This window comes from Scyliorhinus canicula, chromosome 14 (genome assembly GCF_902713615.1).
Source record: "Scyliorhinus canicula chromosome 14, sScyCan1.1, whole genome shotgun sequence".
NCBI lineage: Eukaryota > Metazoa > Chordata > Chondrichthyes > Carcharhiniformes > Scyliorhinidae > Scyliorhinus > Scyliorhinus canicula.
This window is the reverse complement of record NC_052159.1, coordinates 156,398,130-156,416,115: the sequence shown is the minus strand read 5'-3', so window position 1 is coordinate 156,416,115 and position 17,986 is coordinate 156,398,130. Positions and strand designations below refer to the sequence as shown.

At 51.3% G+C, this 17,986-nt stretch overlaps 1 protein-coding gene across 5 annotated transcripts in view; it reads left to right on the top strand.

Annotated features, from left to right (window-relative positions):
- nalcn (sodium leak channel, non-selective) overlaps window positions 1–17,986 on the top strand; it is a 259,921-nt gene that overhangs the window by 185,165 nt on the left and 56,770 nt on the right. For all 5 annotated transcript variants that reach the window (XM_038818429.1, XM_038818427.1, XM_038818428.1 and 2 more), the window contains 4 exons: window positions 123–254; window positions 2,369–2,536; window positions 4,415–4,519; window positions 7,833–7,939. In XM_038818429.1, the coding sequence (XP_038674357.1) occupies window positions 123–254; window positions 2,369–2,536; window positions 4,415–4,519; window positions 7,833–7,939 (512 nt within the window). The remainder of the gene's footprint in view (window positions 1–122; window positions 255–2,368; window positions 2,537–4,414; window positions 4,520–7,832; window positions 7,940–17,986) is intronic.

Here is a 17,986-nt window from a genome sequence, read left to right as displayed (position 1 = left end):
GATATTTTGCCAATTATCTCACACTTCTGCCCTCCTGATTAGCAACCAGTCTTATTTGATGAAGTGCGATTTGCATTTTATTTTGCGTGCCTTTACACTTATTGGTGTGTCTTGCGTTCCAGATCGCTGAATACGTCTTTGTCATTTTCATGAGCATTGAGCTGAATCTAAAGATCTTGGCGGACGGCCTATTCTTCACACCCACAGCTGTCATCCGGGATTTCGGAGGAGTGATGGACATCTTTATTTACCTTGTAAGCCTTTCAGATCCTGTATCGCCCATTTAAAAGCAAAGTTTCCAAGGCCATCTATTGAGATCTCACAGGGAGAGGCAATGCGCAGTGAATATAGCAGCTCCCACAAAAGTTAACTGAAGAGATAATAAAGGACAAAGCACTGATGTGTGCACATCCCTAGTGCCGTCCGCCTGTCTGCTGCCCAGATTACAAAAGGATGTTGAAGCTCTCGAGAAGATGTGTAAAAGATTCACAAAGGTTACACCAGTGCTGAGTGGCTACAACTATCAGGAAAGAATGTTGAGAATCTTTCCTTTCACAATCTCTAGTTATGACCTGATAGGGAGGCCTATAAAATTATGAAAGGTTTCGATAGAATAGACATCAGAACTAAGGAATATAAACGTTAAAACAAATCCAATAGCGAGTTCAGGAGAGATTTCTGTGGAACAAAGAACAATACAGCATAGGAACAGGCCCTTCGGCCCTCCAAGCCCCTACCGGTCATGATAACACCTTTGGCCAAAACCCTCAGCACTTCCCCACGCCGTATCCCTTTATAAAACACCAAAAACCCAGAGAGCGGTGAGAATGTGGAACTCGCTCCCACAGGGAATGGTTTGAGGTAAATGGTATCGATACATTTAAACGGAAACTGGGTAAACACATGAGAGAAAAATGGAGAGATGAGTATACTGATAGGCTCAGATGAAGGGGGTGAGGGAGGAGGCTGGTGTGGAGCATAAACACCAGCACGGACCAGTTGGGAAGAACGGCCTGTTTCTGTTCTGGAAAGAATCATCGAATCCCAACAGTGCAGAAGGAGGCCATTTGGCCCATCGGGCCTATACCAACCTTCTGAAAGAGAACTGCACACTCGCCCACTCCCTCACCCGATCTCCACAACCTCACCTAACCTGCACAACCTCGCATACTAGGGAGCAATTGATCATGGCCAATCCACCTGACCTGCAAAGCTTTGGTTAGCGGGAGGAAACTGGAGCACCCGAAGGAACTGAACCCAGGTCCCTGGCGCTGTGAGGCAGCAGTGCTAACCACTGTGCCACCGTGCTGCACCGGGTCCTGGCGCTGTGAGGCAGCAGTGCTAACCACTGTGCCACCGTGCCGCACCGGGTCCTGGCGCTGTGAGGCAGCAGTGCTAACCACTGTGCCACCGTGCCGCACCGGGTCCTGGCGCTGTGAGGCAGCAATGCTAACCACTGTGCCACCGTGCCGCACCTTGTCCTGGCGGTGTGAGGCAGCAATGCTAACCACTGTGCCACCGTGCCGCACCTTGTCCTGGCAGCAGTGCTAACCACTGTGCCGCACCGGGTCCTAGCGCTGTGAGGCAGCAGTGTTAACCACTGTGCCGCACCGGGTCCTAGCGCTGTGAGGCAGCAGTGTTAACCACTGTGCCGCACCGGGTCCTAGCGCTGTGAGGCAGCAGTGCTAACCACTGTGCCGCACCGGGTCCTAGCGCTGTGAGGCAGCAGTGTTAACCACTGTGCCGCACCGGGTCCTGGCGCTGGGAGGCAGCAGTGCTAACCACTGTGCCACCTGTGGTGTTCTTTGTGTTTGTAAAACACAGAATGGATAAAGGTTGTAGTGTGCACAAAAAAACCACAAAGCTGTGTTAAATTAACAACGCTTATTTTATTACACTACTCTCAATACATTTCGAACACTATTCCTATTGCTAGCAACACTAGGTAATGCAATTACTATCTACACCATAACTAAATACTGTCTCTAACATGCTATCTCTCTAACTCTCTCTAGACTCTCTGTTCACGATCTGCTCTCCCACTACACTCTCCCAGAGGTTTGAGAGGCAACATTCCCTTTGATAGGTCTGCTCCCCAGCTCCATCTGGTGGTAGAATACAGTATCACATTAACTCTTAATGTGCCAGACATTGCACATAATGTCGCACCGCTGTGCTGCCCACTGTGCCACCATGTCCATATTTGTGTGTTCAGTGCAGAGTCTCACTTCTGGGAGATCATGTTGAGAATTTGAGCATGTTTTGGCCTGCAGGATTGGTCTCAGCATTCACGTCCTGCAGCTTTTTGTTTTTGTGTTTGTGACATTTTCTCACTTTCATTGCACTTCTTTTTTGCCCTGTTATTTAGCAAAGTTTGATCTTCCTGTGGTGGATGCCACATAATGTTCCCGCCAAGTCCGGGGCCCAGCTTCTGATGATGCTCCGCTGTCTAAGGCCGCTACGAATATTCAAGTTAGTTCCTCAGATGAGGAAAGTTTTACGGGAGCTGTTTAGCGGTTTCAAAGAGATATTTCTGGTAAGCAGCCATATACGTAACACTTTTTTGTACATTAAACTGCAGCACTATTGTATCATAGAATTGGCCATGATCAGGTTGAACAGCAGAGCAGGCTCGTGGGGCCGAATGGCCTACTCCTCCTAGTTTCTGTGGGCACAAATTTGTAGCCGCGTTGTGCTCGAGCGAGAGCACAACTCGGCCGGTAGATCCCGGGAACGGCCTCTGACGGGCTTCCCGGCAGCTTTCGCGCCACGCCGGATCTACACAGGTCCCGTGAGGTGGCAGAATCAGAATCACATTCAAAATGGACCTGACCAAACGGCGCGCGCCTAAGTAAGCATTTAAACCTACTAAGACGACTTCACCCAATATCTCCCGGCCCCATGGAGCTGCCACCCTCCCCAAGGAGGCAGCAGCCGGGCACCGTTCAGTGCTGCCCCACACAAATGTGGACGAGGAGGAATGGCACCCGGGGGGGGGGGGGGGGGGGGGGGGGGTTATCCTGGGGTATCAGAGACCCCTGGATGTTCAGGGATAGTGCAGAGTGGCTCACTGGCCCTCTTCCTGGAATGAGAGAACTTTGGCACTGCCACTCTGGCACTGCCAAGCTGGCAGGAGCACTTCCCAGGTGGCAGCACCTGGGTGCCCAGGTGCCAGAGTGGCACTGCCAAGGGCCAGTGCCTGGGGAGGGGCGGGCGGGGAGGGGGCATGCCCATGAAAGGAGGGTGGAGAGGGGGTTTTGAAATGTGTGGGGGGGGGAGGTGTGCATGGCAAGTAAGTAGGGGCCTCTGGGAGGTTGGAGGGGGGGTGACAGGTGGGGGTCCTGGAGGGGGGGTGGCCTGGAAGGCGGTGTGGGGGGGGGGGAACCCACAGGGACACCCCATTGCGCTGAATCTCGCGAGGCGTTGCGAACCGGGTGGATGCCGGGAACGGGGTCTCCCGGCTTCCACTGGCCACGCTGCTCCGCGGCGAGATGCTTTCCCAGTGCAGCGCAGCCGTAAGATCGCGCCCAGAAGTTTTTCCATTAAATTCGCCCTATGTTTCTATGTAATAATAGGAGGAGGCCATTCAGCCCCTCAAGCCTGTTCCACCATTCAATCAGATCATGACTGGTCTTTATTGTAACTCCATCTCTCCCCCTGGTTACATAACCCTTAACCCCCTTACCCCTTAAAAATCTATCCATCTCAGTTTTGCAATTTTCAGTTGACCCCCAGACTCAACAGCTTTGCAGGGGGGTGGGTGGAACGAGTTCCGGATTTCTTTTACACTCCCCTTTGTGGGAAGACGTACTTCCTGACACCCCCATGGGGATTGCCAACGTTTACAAAGAGAGATCAATTTCCCAGTGACCAGCCCGTAAGAGTGACAAAACAAGATTTCATGACAGCCTCTGTCCTGTCCCCATCGCCCTTCAAATGTTTCCTTTACACGCGGCAATGACCTAATCAAGGTCTTCACAACAGTGAAAGGTTTTGATTTAGTGGATACGGAGAGAACGTTTCCCCTCGTGGGGGAAGAGCCGAAATTGAGGTCACCAAGCCATGCAATCGGGAATTCGGCGGAAGCGTCTTCAGCCAGAGAGTGTGGTGAGAATGTGGAGCTGGCTCCCACGGGGGAGTGTTGGAATGAACGGTGCAGACACATTTAAGGGCAAGCTCGACAGACGTATGCGGGAGAGAGGAATAGTGGGGTTACAATGATAGGTTCAGATGGGGAAAGATGTTAGGAGCCTCAAGTGGAGCAAGGACTAGATGGGCCGAAGGCCTGTTTGTGTGATGTTTACGCTTTGCAATCTGACCTCAGTGTCTGTCTGATAGCTCTTTTTGGAAAGTTATGTTGAATTTAAGTTGAATTATGAGGCCACGTTAATCCTTTTGCCGATTCCTTTTTCAGGTCTCAATCCTGTTGTTGACGTTGATGCTAGTCTTTGCCAGCTTTGGTGTACAGCTTTTTGCTGGAAAACTTGCAAAGTGCAATGACCCCCACATCACCCGCAGGGTAAGAGATTTATCATCATTAAACTGATCATGAAACTCCATCTTCCTTCGTCGACTGTAAATTTGTTTGAGCTCATCCCAGTTTGTTTCCTGAGGGCAAGGACTGGCGAAAGAGACTCTTTGAAGCTGTTTTCTTTTCAGCCGAGCACAATATCAAGGTCACAAGCAGAGGCTGGCCGTTGGTACTCGCGATGACACTTATCAAGATCGTCACCAGTCCAGAAATGTTTGATATTTGGTTGCAAATCAAGGTTGCTTTCCATGCTTCAGTCGCCTAATTGCCCATCGACCTGTTTAAACTTGTTGAAATGTGCAACTTTTCAAGTCAGTGAATTAAAACTTTCAGGGTTAGTCAATTTGCAATGAACCCCATTGTGAATCTCTGGGATGCCTTTGGTGCTGTGCGCCATGTCACTCGTTAATTACCGTCTTTTCCTTCTTCTTGAGAAATTGATATTTGATGCGGAGCCCAGGAAGACATCCCTTTTTAATTAATGAAGAACGGGAATAGACATGCCACGCTAGCGTTAGCATTGGGGAACCCCACTGAGCCCCATCTGCTCCTTGGTGCCACGGGGAATGTAATTGCTCTTGTCACTGGGCCAGTCTAAGACAGTCAAAACTCGCTCCCTGCCAAATATTCTCACCTCTTGTTTGGGCAATTTTTGCAGCCGTCTCCAGTGACGCCTTTCACAGGAGAAGAGCTGGTCCCTCCTCCGTAAAAAACAATCCTTCAAACCGAATCCCTCCGTCATGGTCCTCCTTATTTATGGTGGTTGATCTAATTTCTTTTTGCGTCTACTCTATAACAACTACAATTCTTTTTAATCGCGGGGCTGCGATGAATGAGAACTGTTGGTTTTCTCTCACAGTGGAGCCGTGGCACATTGAATATTGTGGGTGCCTTGCCCACCACATTACCCCTCACACCCGTACCCTTCCCCACAAAACAGTACATGGTTGCACTCTGAAATCAACGGCCTGCCCAATTAACCCAAAACTAGGTGGATTGGCCATGCTAAATTGCCCGTAGTGTCCTAATAAATGTAAGGTTAAGGGGGGGGTTGTTGGGTTACGGGTATAGGGTGGATATGTGGGTTTGGGTAGGGTGATCATGGCTCGGCACAACATTGAGGGCCGAAGGGCCTGTTCTGTGCTGTACTGTTCTATGTTCTATGTTCTATGTTCTATTATGCAGCCCGTGTTATAATATGGCTGGCACGGGGCAGTGAGGTGGGAGTGGATGGCTGTTTCTTTTCTTTTTTTTATAAAGTTAGAGTACCCAATTAATTTTTTCCAATTAAGGGGCAATTTAGCGTGGCCAATCCACCTAGTCTCCACATCTTTGGATTTTAGGGGCGAAACCCATACATACACGTGGAGAATGTGCAAACTCCACACGGACAGTGACCCAGAGCCGGGATCGAACCTGGGACCTTGGCGCCGTGAGGCAGAAGTGCTAACCACTGCGCCACCGTGCTGCTCCTTTTAACCAAACTGGTTAAAATGCTGGATTGAAAGGAGGGGGTGCATCTCTCGGGGGTGCCTCTGCATTTCGGAGGGAGCCTCCACTACCCCTCCCACACTTCCCAGATGATCACCAAACATCAACCACACGCCCAACCGCCCCCCCCCCCCATCCCCCTCTTCCTTGGCTCCCTGACCCCCTCCCCATGACGTATCCCCCGACAGACGTCGCTGCACCCTGGGGCCCACATGCAGCCCCCGCAGTGCTCACTGCCGAGATCCGGGGTTTGCTGAAACTGCCGGCCGGCCAGTTCTCGAGGGCAGGACCTCATCTCTCTGAGGGGGCGTCGGGCGTAAGTCACATTCTCACCTACCCAAGGCCGCCCAGAGTGCGTTATGTCCGTGAGGCGGCCTGCTCTAACGTCAGTCAGCTCAGTCAGCTCAGTCAGCTCAGTCAGCTCAGTCAGCTCAGTCAGCTCAGTCAGCTCAGCACCAACATTCCAACCAGAGACTGAGGGACGAGTGAGCGGTATAACCCCCCCCCCCCCCCCCAACCCCATCCTTCTCTAAAATATAGCCCATGGTCCAGCAGTCAGTGAGATTATGGCTATCCGCGAACTGATTCCATATACCAACCATTGCCCCGCATCCTTCAACAGCTTTGACTGACCATCGATTCATCTCAGGTTGAAAACGAGCAACTGATCCTCGGTTGGATTTGAGGAAGAACAATCTGAACTTCTACCACCATTTTTGTGAAGTGGTGCTTCCAATTTCACTCTGGCTCCGGTTATTAGGTCCCGCCCTTGGGTCATAGACTCAAACTCTATTGCAATATGTGGTAGATACTGTCGCAGTACGATGCCGTTGCACTGCACGTTGCGCATCGCAGGCAAATTATGTTCACATTGTTACAATCTCAGACCAGACCCCAACAGTGGCTGGGACACCGGACAGAAACCCCAATACTTATTTTAATTTGTCAGACTGTGAGGAAAGGATTCCTTTGCTCTAGGAGAGATTTCACACAAAATAGCATATGGTTTATGAAAACAAACTTTATTACTAACACAGCATTAAAGTATCTTAACATCACATCACAAAATAGCTCACAATTACCGCTTAAGCAATGTTAATTCCGTACAGTGGCACAATAACCCTTAACTGCTATCTTTATTCCCACTCAAACATATCAGCTCTCAATCCACTTTGAAATGCAGTTAGCAGACCCAGGCATGCTGGCTTAAGAGATGCCCTTTGAGACGGTTTGAAGAGAGAGACCTGAATCCTGTCTTGACAGCGCAGGGTCTCTGAAGTCTTCAGAAACTGTCTTCATGGTTTGACTTCCGTTTACGAACTGAACAATCTCTGTTTCTCTGCTAAAATGCCTGGTACTCTAGCTCCTCCCATTAGTGCCATCATCTTACCATCAACACAAGAGGACTCTAATTAAATACTTCACAGGGAACCCTCTTTAATCCAAACAAAAATCCATTAGCCCGACCTTTTACGATGCTTTAATTGCACCCAAAACCTTTCAAACCAGAATCCTTTAAAACATGACAGCAGCAGTCACACACACTAGCCCAGGTTTTTAACCCTTACTGCACCAAGTACCGATAATGCAATTTATCTGAAATGCCTACATTCATCGCAACATGAACAACCCGACTTTAAACTTTTAAATGTTTAAGAGGAGGAATATTTTTGAAATAAGTGACACACTGGGTGGTCTTTAGTGAAGTTATTTATATCCATTGTTTTATCTGTGTTTGATTTACTTGAATAATGGAAATAAATCTTTGAATATTTTGCACACGGTTATTGTGACATGTTGTGGATTCTAGGAGCTCTGTCACGGCATGTTCAGGATCAATGTCAGCGTTTCAAAGGACCTCAACCTCAAGTTAAAAGCGGGAGAGAAAAAGCCCGGCTTTTGGGTGCCTCGAGTTTGGTAAGTTCAAAGGAAAAAAACAAAGATCAAGTGCATCGGGAAATGGCATCGATACAGCAAGGCTAGAAAAAGTGGGTGGAAAACAAACGTTATGCTAATTATTGAGAAATTTGGAGGTATGCTACTAATGGTGGGCAGCACGGTAGCATCCTGAGTTAGCACAATTGCTTCACAGTTCTAGGGTCCCAGGTTCGATTCCCGGCTTGGGTCACTGTCTGTGCGGAGTCTGCACGTCCTCTCCGTGTGTGCGTGGGTTACCTCCGGGTGCCCCGGTTTCCTCACACAGACCAAAGATGTGCAGGTTAGGTGGACTGGCCATGCTAAATTGCCCTGTGTCCAAAATTGCCCTTAGTGTTGGGTGGGGTTACTGGGTTATGGGGATAGGGTGGAGGTGTGGGCTTGGGTAGGGTGCTCTTTCAAAAGAGCCGGTACAGACTCAAATGGCCTCCTTCTGCACTGTAAATTCTATGATTCTATGATTGAAACTTTTCTTAAAAACAAATCACACTTTTATTTCTGTCATTGGATCTTCCATCCACTTGCTACAACTTGAATTTGGATTTGTTTATTGTCACGTGTACTGAGGTACAGTGAAAAGTATTGCTGTGTGTACAGATCGTTCCATACATGAAAAAAATATAGTACATACATAAACACACAATAGAAATAAACTTTCCACTTTTTAAAGAGCAGTTACGTAACTCACTTAATATCAGTCCTCATTAAATTCTAGGATCCATGCACAGAGGGAGCCCATTCAGCCCATTCATGCCTGTTCTAGCTCTTTGAAATTGTTATCCAATTCATCCCACTCCACATTGCTCTTTCCCCTTAGACCTGAAAAATAATTTCCTGAGTTGTTTGAAAGTTAATATTCGTACAATCCCTACAGAGCAGAAGGAGCCCATTCGGCCCATCACATCTGCACTGACCCTCCATCGGCCCAATCCCCTACCCTATCCCCGTAACCCCACCTAATTTTTGGACACTAGGGGTTGCTTTAGCACAGTGGGGCTAAACAGCTGGGTTGTATGCAGAACAAGACCAGCAGCGCGGGTTCATTCCCGTATTGGCCTCCCCGAACAGGCGCCGGAATGTGGCAACTAGGGCTTTTCACAGTAACTTCATTGAAGCCTACTTATGAAAATAAGTGATTATTATAAGAGGCAATTTAGCACGGCCAATCTACCTAAAATGTACATCTTTGGACTGTGGGAGGAAACTGGAGCACCCAGAGGAAACCCACGTAGACATTGGGAGAATGTGCAAACTCCACACAGACAATCATCCGAGATCAGAATCGAACTCGGGTCCCTGGCGCTGTGAGGCAGCAGTGCTAACCACCGTGCGTCCATGGAACATAAGGCAAAAGGGGGCGGTAATGGGAGTAATAAAGGAACAAAGCACTGCTCCAGAGTCGGTGTTAATAGCAGAACAAAGGTCAGCACTGTCTGAAAGCAAAAAACAGGAGAACAAGATACAGACTAAGAAGTCTTACAACACCAGGTTAAGTCCAACAGGTCTGTTTCAAACACGAGCTTTCGGAGCGCAGCTTCTTCCTCAGGTGAATGGAGAGGTATGAAAGCTCGTGTTTGAAACAAACCTGTTGGACTGTAACCTGGTGTAAGACTTCTTACTGTGCTCACCCCAGTCCAACGCCGGCATCTCCACATCAAAGATACAGACTGACACTGGGGGGAAAAAATACAAAAGAAATGACAGAAATTCATATTATGAAGTTGCTGAACTCAATGTTGAGTCCTGAAGGATGGAAAATGCCTTATTTGGGGATGATGGGCTGTGTTGAACATTGTAACAGGCCGGACTGCTTCAGGCAGCGTCTTTCAGATCACAGCGTGTTGTGCAAGCTCTCCCCCCTCCCTCCCCACCCCCTCTCCCCCCCCTTCCCACCCCCTCTCCCCCCCATCCCCCCCCTCTCCCCAACCTTCCTCCCCCTCCCCACCCCTCTCCCCACCCCCCTCCCCCACCCCCTCCCCCCCCCCTCTCCCCCCCTCCCTCCCACCCCCTCTCCCCACCCCCCTCCTCCCCATCCCCACCCCCTCTCCCCACCCCCCCTCCCCACCCCCCCCCCCCCCCCCTCCCTCCCCCCTCCCCCCCCCCCTCCCCCCCTCCCCACCCCCTCTCCCCACCCCCCACCCCCCTCTCCCCACCCCTCTCCCCACCCCCCCTCCCCACCCCCCTCTCCCCACCCCCCCCTCCCCACCCCCCTCTCCCCACCCTCCCCCTCCCCACCCCCCTCTCCCCACCCCCCCTCCCCACCCCCCTCTCCCCCCCCCATCCCCCCTCCCCACCCCCCCTCTCCCCCCCCCCCCTCCCCACCCCCCTCTCCCCACCCCCCTCCCCCCCCCCTCTCCCCACCACCCTCTCTCCCCACCACCCCCCTCTCCCCACCACCCCCCTCCCCACCCCCCTCTCCCCACCCCCTTTCTCCCCCCCCCCCTCTCCCCACCCCCTCCCCACCCCCCTCTACCCACCCCACCCTCCCCACCCCCCTCTCCCCAACCCTCCTCCCCCTCCCCACCCCCTCTCCCCACCACCCCCTCTCCCCACCCCCCTCTCCCCACCAACCCCTCTCCCCCACCCCCCTCTCCCCACCCCCCTCTCCCCACCACCCCCTCTCCCCACCCCCCGTCTCACCCACCACCCCCTCTCCCCCCCCTCCCACCCCCCTCTCCCCACCCCCCTCTCCCCTTCCTCCCCCTCTCCCCACCCCCCTCTCCCCACCCCCCTCTCCCCACCACCCCCTCTCTCCCCACCCCCCTCTCCCCACCATCCTCTCTCTCACCCCCCTCCCCACCCCACTCTCCCCACCCCCCTCTCCCCACCACCCCCTCTCCACCCACCCACCCCCTCTCCCCACCACCCCCTCCCCACCCCCGCTCCCAACCCCCCCGCTCCCACCACCCTCTCCTCCCCTCCTCACTCCCTCTCCCCACCCCCCTGCTCCCCACCCCCCCTCTCCCCCCCCCACTCTCCCCACCCCCCCTCTCCCACCCACCCCCATCTCCCCACCCCCTCTTCCCCACCACCCCCCTCTACCACCACCAACCCCTCTCCCCACCCCGCCCTCTCCCCACCCACTCCCATCTCCAACCCCCTCCCCACCCCCTCTTCCCCACCCCCCTCTCCCCTCTCCCCACCCCCTCGCGCCCACCACCCCATCTCCCAACCCCTCTCCCCCACCCCCCTCCCCCTCACTCCCACCACCCCTCTCCCCACCCCCGCCTCTTCCCCCACCCCCCACCAACACTCTCTCTCGCACCCCCCCTTCTCCCCACCCCCCACCAACCCCTCTCTCCCCACCACCCACTCTCCCACCAACCCCCTCTCCTCCCACCCCCTCCCCACCACCCCTCTCCCTCTCCCCACCCACACCCTCTCTCTCCCCACTCCCCTGCCTCCCCACCCCCTCTCCCCACCCCCCTCTCCCCACCCTCCCCTCTCCCCACCCCCTCTCCCCCCACCCCCTCGCCCCATTCCTCACCACCCCCCTTCCCCCTCTCCCCACCACCCCCTCTCCCCACCACCCCCTCTCCCCACCCCCCTCTCCCACCACCCCCTCTCCCCACCCTCTGCTTTTTTGCCAATGCTGCATCCTCAGTTACTCACCTCTTTTTAAAAAATATTTTATTCTCCTTTTTCACATTTTCTGTCAAATTTACACCCACCAACAATAAACAATAATCAGTACAAATATGTCATCCCCCTATCATAACGATCCCATCTTCCCACCAAAACCCCAAACATCAGCCCGCATGTTCACAACAAACAAATGACAAAAAGGAGTCAGGAATCACCCTAGTCACCATTAACACACACAGCCCCCCTCCCCCCCAACCCTCCCACTCACACAGCGCCCCAACTAATGTTCGATGTTATCCAGTTCGTGAAAGTACATAATGAATAATGCCCATGAATTGTAGAACCCCTCCATCCTTCCCTCAGTTCAAACTTAACCTTCTCAAGAGGTCAAGAATTCCAACAGGTCCCCCCCGCCACCAGGGCACAGGGTGGAGAGGCTGCTCTCCAACCCATTAGGATCCGCCTTCGGGCGATCACCAGGCGAAGGCTACAACATCTGCCTCCGCACACCGTTTCCAACCCCGGCTGGTCTGACACCCCCAAATATGGCCCTCCCGGGGACCCGGGTCCAGTTTCACGTGCCCCCCCCCCCCCCCCCCCCCCGCAACGTCACACACATCTTCTACCCCCTCAAAGAATCGGCTCATCCTCGCCCTCAGTGAGGTGTGCCCTGTAACCACCTTCAGCTGTATCAGCCCAACCTCAGCACACGAGTTAGAAGCATTCACTCTCCGGAGCACCTCGTACCAGAAAGGCTACTCACCCTCTCGCCAGTTTTGTTTTAAAATTTTCTTTTTTATAAATTCAGAATACCCAATTTTTTTTTTCCAATCAAGGAGAAATTTAGCGCGGCCAATCCACCTACCCTTATCATCTTTGGGTTGTGGGGGGTGAGGCTCACGCAGACACGGGGAGAATGTACAAACTCCACAAGGACAGTGACTCAGAGCCGGGATCGAGCCTTGGACCTCGGCGCCATGAGGCAGCAGTGCTAACCCACTGCGCCACCGTGCCGCCCCCGGTTGCCAGTTTCAACAGTTTCTCCTCATTCACTCTCTCAGAACTTCCCCTTAACCTTCTCTGCTCGAAGGAAAGCAGCCCCGGCTCCTCTAGTTGGAGGTGGTGGTGTTGTGACAATGCCACTGGATTAAAAATGCATTGGCTCAGGAAAGAGCGCTGCAGTTCAAATCCCACCGTGCCAGCTGGTGGAATTAACATTCAATTGATTTCAAAAAGCTGGAATCGAAAGCACGTCTTAGTAATTGTAGCATAAAAACCCATCCGGTTCACTAATGCCCTTTAGGGAAGGAAATCTGCCATCCTTACCTGCTCTGGCCTACATGTGACTCCAGGATCGATGTGGTTGACTCGTAACAACTCCCCAAGGGCACTTGGGGCTGGACAACAAATGGCGGCCTTGCCAATGACATCCATATGCCACGGAGACATTTTTAAAAAGTAAAGCAGTTTTTAAAAAGTCTACTGATTAGATTTCTTCCCCTTCTGTTTGAAGCACTATCTCTGGGTGAAAGAATAGACATATGTTCCCCCCAGAGGGTCTGGAAACGCTCCTCTTATGTTGGCCACGATACCTACCCAGTGACAGCCCAGAATGCCGCCTCTAACACCTCTCTCCTTGTGAAGTGCTGCCGGGAGCTCGTGGCTCAGCTGCTGTCCCCGTGGCACTGCCGTGATCATCAACAACAACAACAGCATGCGCTTGCATTTATATAACATCCCAGAGCGCCTCACAGGAGCGTCACCGGACAAAACGTGACACTGGGCCACCTGAGGAGACATTAGGGCAGGTGGCCAAAGCATGGCGAAAGAGGTAAGTTTTGAGGAATGTCTTCAAGGAGGAAAGAGAAGTTGGGAGGTTTAAGGGGCCAATTTCAGACCTTAGGCTAGAGACACCTGAATGGTGGAGGGATTAAAATTGGAGATTCTTGAGACGTTAGAATTGAATGAGTGCAGCGATGTTGGAGAGCAGCGTCCCCAGCAGCTACAAGTGCTGTTTATAATGTTACTAACACAGTCTGCGAGGCACGAGGCAGTACACATCTAAAATAAACTCAAGGTCAAGTCTTTTATAGAAGGACTCCACTGATAAAAGTGACATAGAATTTACGGCTCAGTAACAAGCCATCTCATCCGTGCTGGTGGTTATGTTCCACATGAGCTCCCTACTCCATCTCACCCTATCGGCATGTACTTATTTCACTTCTTCGTCAATGTAGCCATGTTACTCAACTCAACAAGTTTCACATTCCCACACTCTGGAATACGAACCACCAGTTTCTCCTTATTTGGTTTTGGTTTATTAGTAGGTATCTTGTGTTCCTGACCCCCAACTTCGGACATGCTCCATGTGGGAACATCTTCTCTACGTCTACCTTATCACAGCCCACTTCATTCTCATAAAGACCTGTATTTGATCACTGTCCAGCCATCTCTTTGAATGACAGAAGAGGTCCCCAAGCCCGTCCAGTCGTTCTTGATCGGCGACACTGCACCACAGTGATTAGCACTGTTGCTTCACAACCCCTGGGTCCCAGGTTCGATTCCCCGCCTGGGTCACCGTCTGTGTGGAGTCTGCACTTTCTCCCCGTGTCTGCGTGGATTTCCTCCGGGTGCTCCGGTTTCCTCCCACAGTCCAAAGGTGCGTGGGTAAGGTGGATTGGCCATGTTAAGTTGCCCCTTCGTGTCCAAAGGTTTAGGTGGGGTTACTGGGTTACGGGGATAGGGTTGAGTTATGGACTTAGGTAGGGTGCTCTTTCCAAGGGCTGGTGCAGACTCGATAGGCCGAATGGCCTCCTTCTGCACTGTAAATTCTATGATTCTGTGATTATGATGTCTCAGTTCTGTTGTCATCATTGTAAATGTTCTTTACGCCTTCTTCGGTGCCTCTTGCAATCTTTATTCGACCAGACCAAGTGCGCAGATGTTTGATCACAGCAGAATGCTGAGTAAGCTGGAGAGAAAAATAGGAATCAGCCAAACGTCTCAGTGCCAAACACTATCTGGTCACCCCTGCTGGATGCGTCCTTCTCTGAATGTCTAGATGATGGGATCTGCCGTTACTGCCCCTGCATAACATTTTTTTAAATTTCAATTGAGGGGCAATTTAGCGTGGCCAATCCACCTAGCCCGCACATCTTTGGGTTGTGGGGGTGAAACCCACGCAGACACGGGGAGAACGTGCAAACTCCACACGGACAGTGACCCAGAGCCGGGATCGAACCTGGGACCTCGGGGCCGTGAGGCAGCAGTGCTAACCCACTACGCCACCGTGCTGCCCATGATTGCATAACTTGCCAGCACTCATTCAGCAGAGTCGTAGATGGGCCGACGTTTACTGAAGGTGGAAAACGGGAGGGCAGCCGGGAGTGCTTTGGGATAGTCATGGCCAGAAGTAACCAGCGGTGGGGTTCAGCGGCAAGTTGGCCAGGTAATAGCAACACTTTCAGAGAAGAGAAACTCGCCGAAAGAGGAAAATCTCCGAATGAAACCTGTCAGCTCGTGTGCACCCGGATTGGACCACGGCTCGGCAGAATGGTCTTCCTGCGATGCTTTTCAGGGGTTCAGAATGAGAAGGAAAAGATCAGAATTATAAAGATAAGGCTCAGTTTGGACTGACACCAACTCAATTAGATTTAACTGCAGGGTTTGCAATTGTCGGATGTTTTAAAAATAAAACAATGAGGCACTTTCAATAATCATTTCCATCAGGGCTGAATTATGATTGATCATCTGTCCAACTAATTGAGCTATTAATTGATAACTAAGCATGTTCTGAGTAAATTAATTTCTCCTGAATTCCCTATTGAATCCTATCTTATATTTATGGTTATTAGTTTTGACCTCCCGTACAAGTAAGGGAGGTCAAAACTAATAACAAGTGGACACAGATATTTTCTTTTTGGTCCGAAGTAAATAACTCTAATACCTGGGTTGAAATCCGTCTGCCATAGTTTTGCCCACTCATGTAATCTATCAATGTGTTGCCATTTTTTGCTTCTGTTTCCATTAACAGTGCCACCCATTGACAAACTTGGACAAATGGCTCTCTCTTGTGAAATGCAATTAACGTCACACATAGTTGATGTTTGTGGGACACCACTTTAATAATAATAGTCTTTATTGTCACAAGTAGGCTGACATTAATACTGCAATGAAGTTACTGTGAAAATCCCCTAGTCGCCACATTCCGGCGCCTGTTCGGGTACACAGAGGGAGAATTCAGAATGTCCAATTCACCTAACAAGCACGTCTTTCGGGACTTGTGGGAGGAAACCGGAGCGCCCGGAGGAAACCCACGCAGACACGGGGAGAACATGCAGACTCCGCACATACAGTGACCCAAGCCGGGAATCGAACCTGGGTCCCTGGAGCTGTGAAGCAACAGTGCTAACCACTGTTCTAACATGCAGCCCACTCTCTGCCACTTATCAATTCTTTCCAATGACTCCATACCCATTATCCCTACTCTCCCTCTCCTACTGTTTAACTAGGTTAATAATTTGCCTTAAATTCCACGAACATTAATTTCATACACTTTTCCCATCATTAATTTTGTTTCTTTCCACAGATGCTGCCGTGATCTGCTGTATTTTTCCAACATCCACAGTACTCTGCTTTTCCACTGTGTGGAACTTTATTGAATGCCTCTGGAAATCCGTTTAAATCACATCCATAGACATTTCCCTTGTCACACCAACCCACTTGAAATTCTCAACTCCCTTCCACAGCTTTGCTCCAATCTGTTTCCAGAAAAAACCCCACCTCTCGATGCAACACCCTTCAGGGTGTTTAATGTACCCACCTGTTCATTCTCCTTTCCTCAGTCCCATCCACAACTTACAGAGCACCTGGAACATGATAAAACATCGCAAGGGGCTTTGTAACACAAAATTAAACTCCGAGACACGCAAGGGATTTTAGAGCAAATAGCCAATAGCTTGGTCAAATATTGACAACTTTTAAAAATAAATAATTGACAGAATGTGGATGTCGCTGGCTGAGCCAACATTTATTATTCATCCCTTACATTAACACTGCAATGAAGTTACTGTGAAAAGCCCCTAGTCGCCACATTCCGGTGCCTGTTCGGGTACACAGAGGGAGAATTCAGAATGTCCAAATTACCTAACAAGCACGTCTTTCGGGACTTGTGGGAGGAAACCGGAGCAACCGGAGGAAACCCACGCAGACACGGGGAGAACGTGCAGACTCTGCACAGACAGTGAACCAAGCCGGGAATCAAACCCGGGTCCCTGGAGTTGTGAAGCAACAGTGCTAACCACTGTGCTACCGTGCCTCCCTGGTTAAACAAGAGTTATATTTGCAATGAATCTTTCAGTAAACCCTTTGGCTTCAAGTTTAACTTCTGCTTTTGATGAGACTGGCAGAGTCCATAGGTTTGTATTTTTTCCAAGAGGGTGAATGTGAAACTCTCTGTCACATGGACACAGTTGAGGAGGAGAGAAAAACACACGGGGAGGAGCCATAAACACATGAGGGAGAAAGGAATAGAAGGATATACTGATAGGATGAGATGCAGGAGGAGGCTCATGTGGAGCATGAACAGTCGTAATGTCACTGGACCAGTAATCCAGAGGCCCAGGTTAATGCTGTGGTGACCTGGATTCAAATCCCATCGTGGCAGATGGTGGGATTTAAATTAAATTAACATAATCTGGAATAAAAACTCATCTCACCAATGACATATATTATCCATTAATTGTTGTAAAAACCATCTGGTTCACAAAAATGTCCTTTAGGGAAGGAAATCTGCCGTCCTTACCTGGTCTGGCCTACATGTGACTCCAGACCCACAGCAACGTGGTTGACTCTTAACTGCCCCCTCTGTAATGGTTTAGTCAGCCATTCATTTCAAGGACAATTAGGGATGGGCAACAAATGGTGGCCCAGCCCAACAATGCCCACATCCTCTGAAGGATTAGAGAAAAACAGCGTTGCACTTCTGTGTTTTTACCCGTGTATTCTCTCTGGTTCTTTTACACATTACTCTCAATTTGTGTCCTCTGGTTTCCCAGGGCAGGATTCTCCCATAATCGGCAGGATGGCCCCCCGCCAGAGTAAAAAGTGGCGCAAACCACTTTGGCATCGGGCTGCCCGGAAATTGTGGACTCCTCCGCACTTTCGGGGGCTAGGCCGGCGCTGGAGGGGTTGGCGCTGCGCCAATCGGCGCCGAAGAGCCGGCGTGGGCCCGCGCATGCGCAGACCGGTAGGTGTGTTCTGGCGCATGCGCAGTGGGGTCCTCACCGCGCCAGCCATGGCGGAGCCCTACAGAGGCCGGCGCGGAAGGAAGGAGTGCCCCCACGGCACAGGCCCACCCGCAGATCGGTGGGCCCCAATCGCAGGCCAGGCCACCATGGGGGCCCCCTCCCCGGGACCGGGTCCCCCCCCCCAAGGATCGGGTCC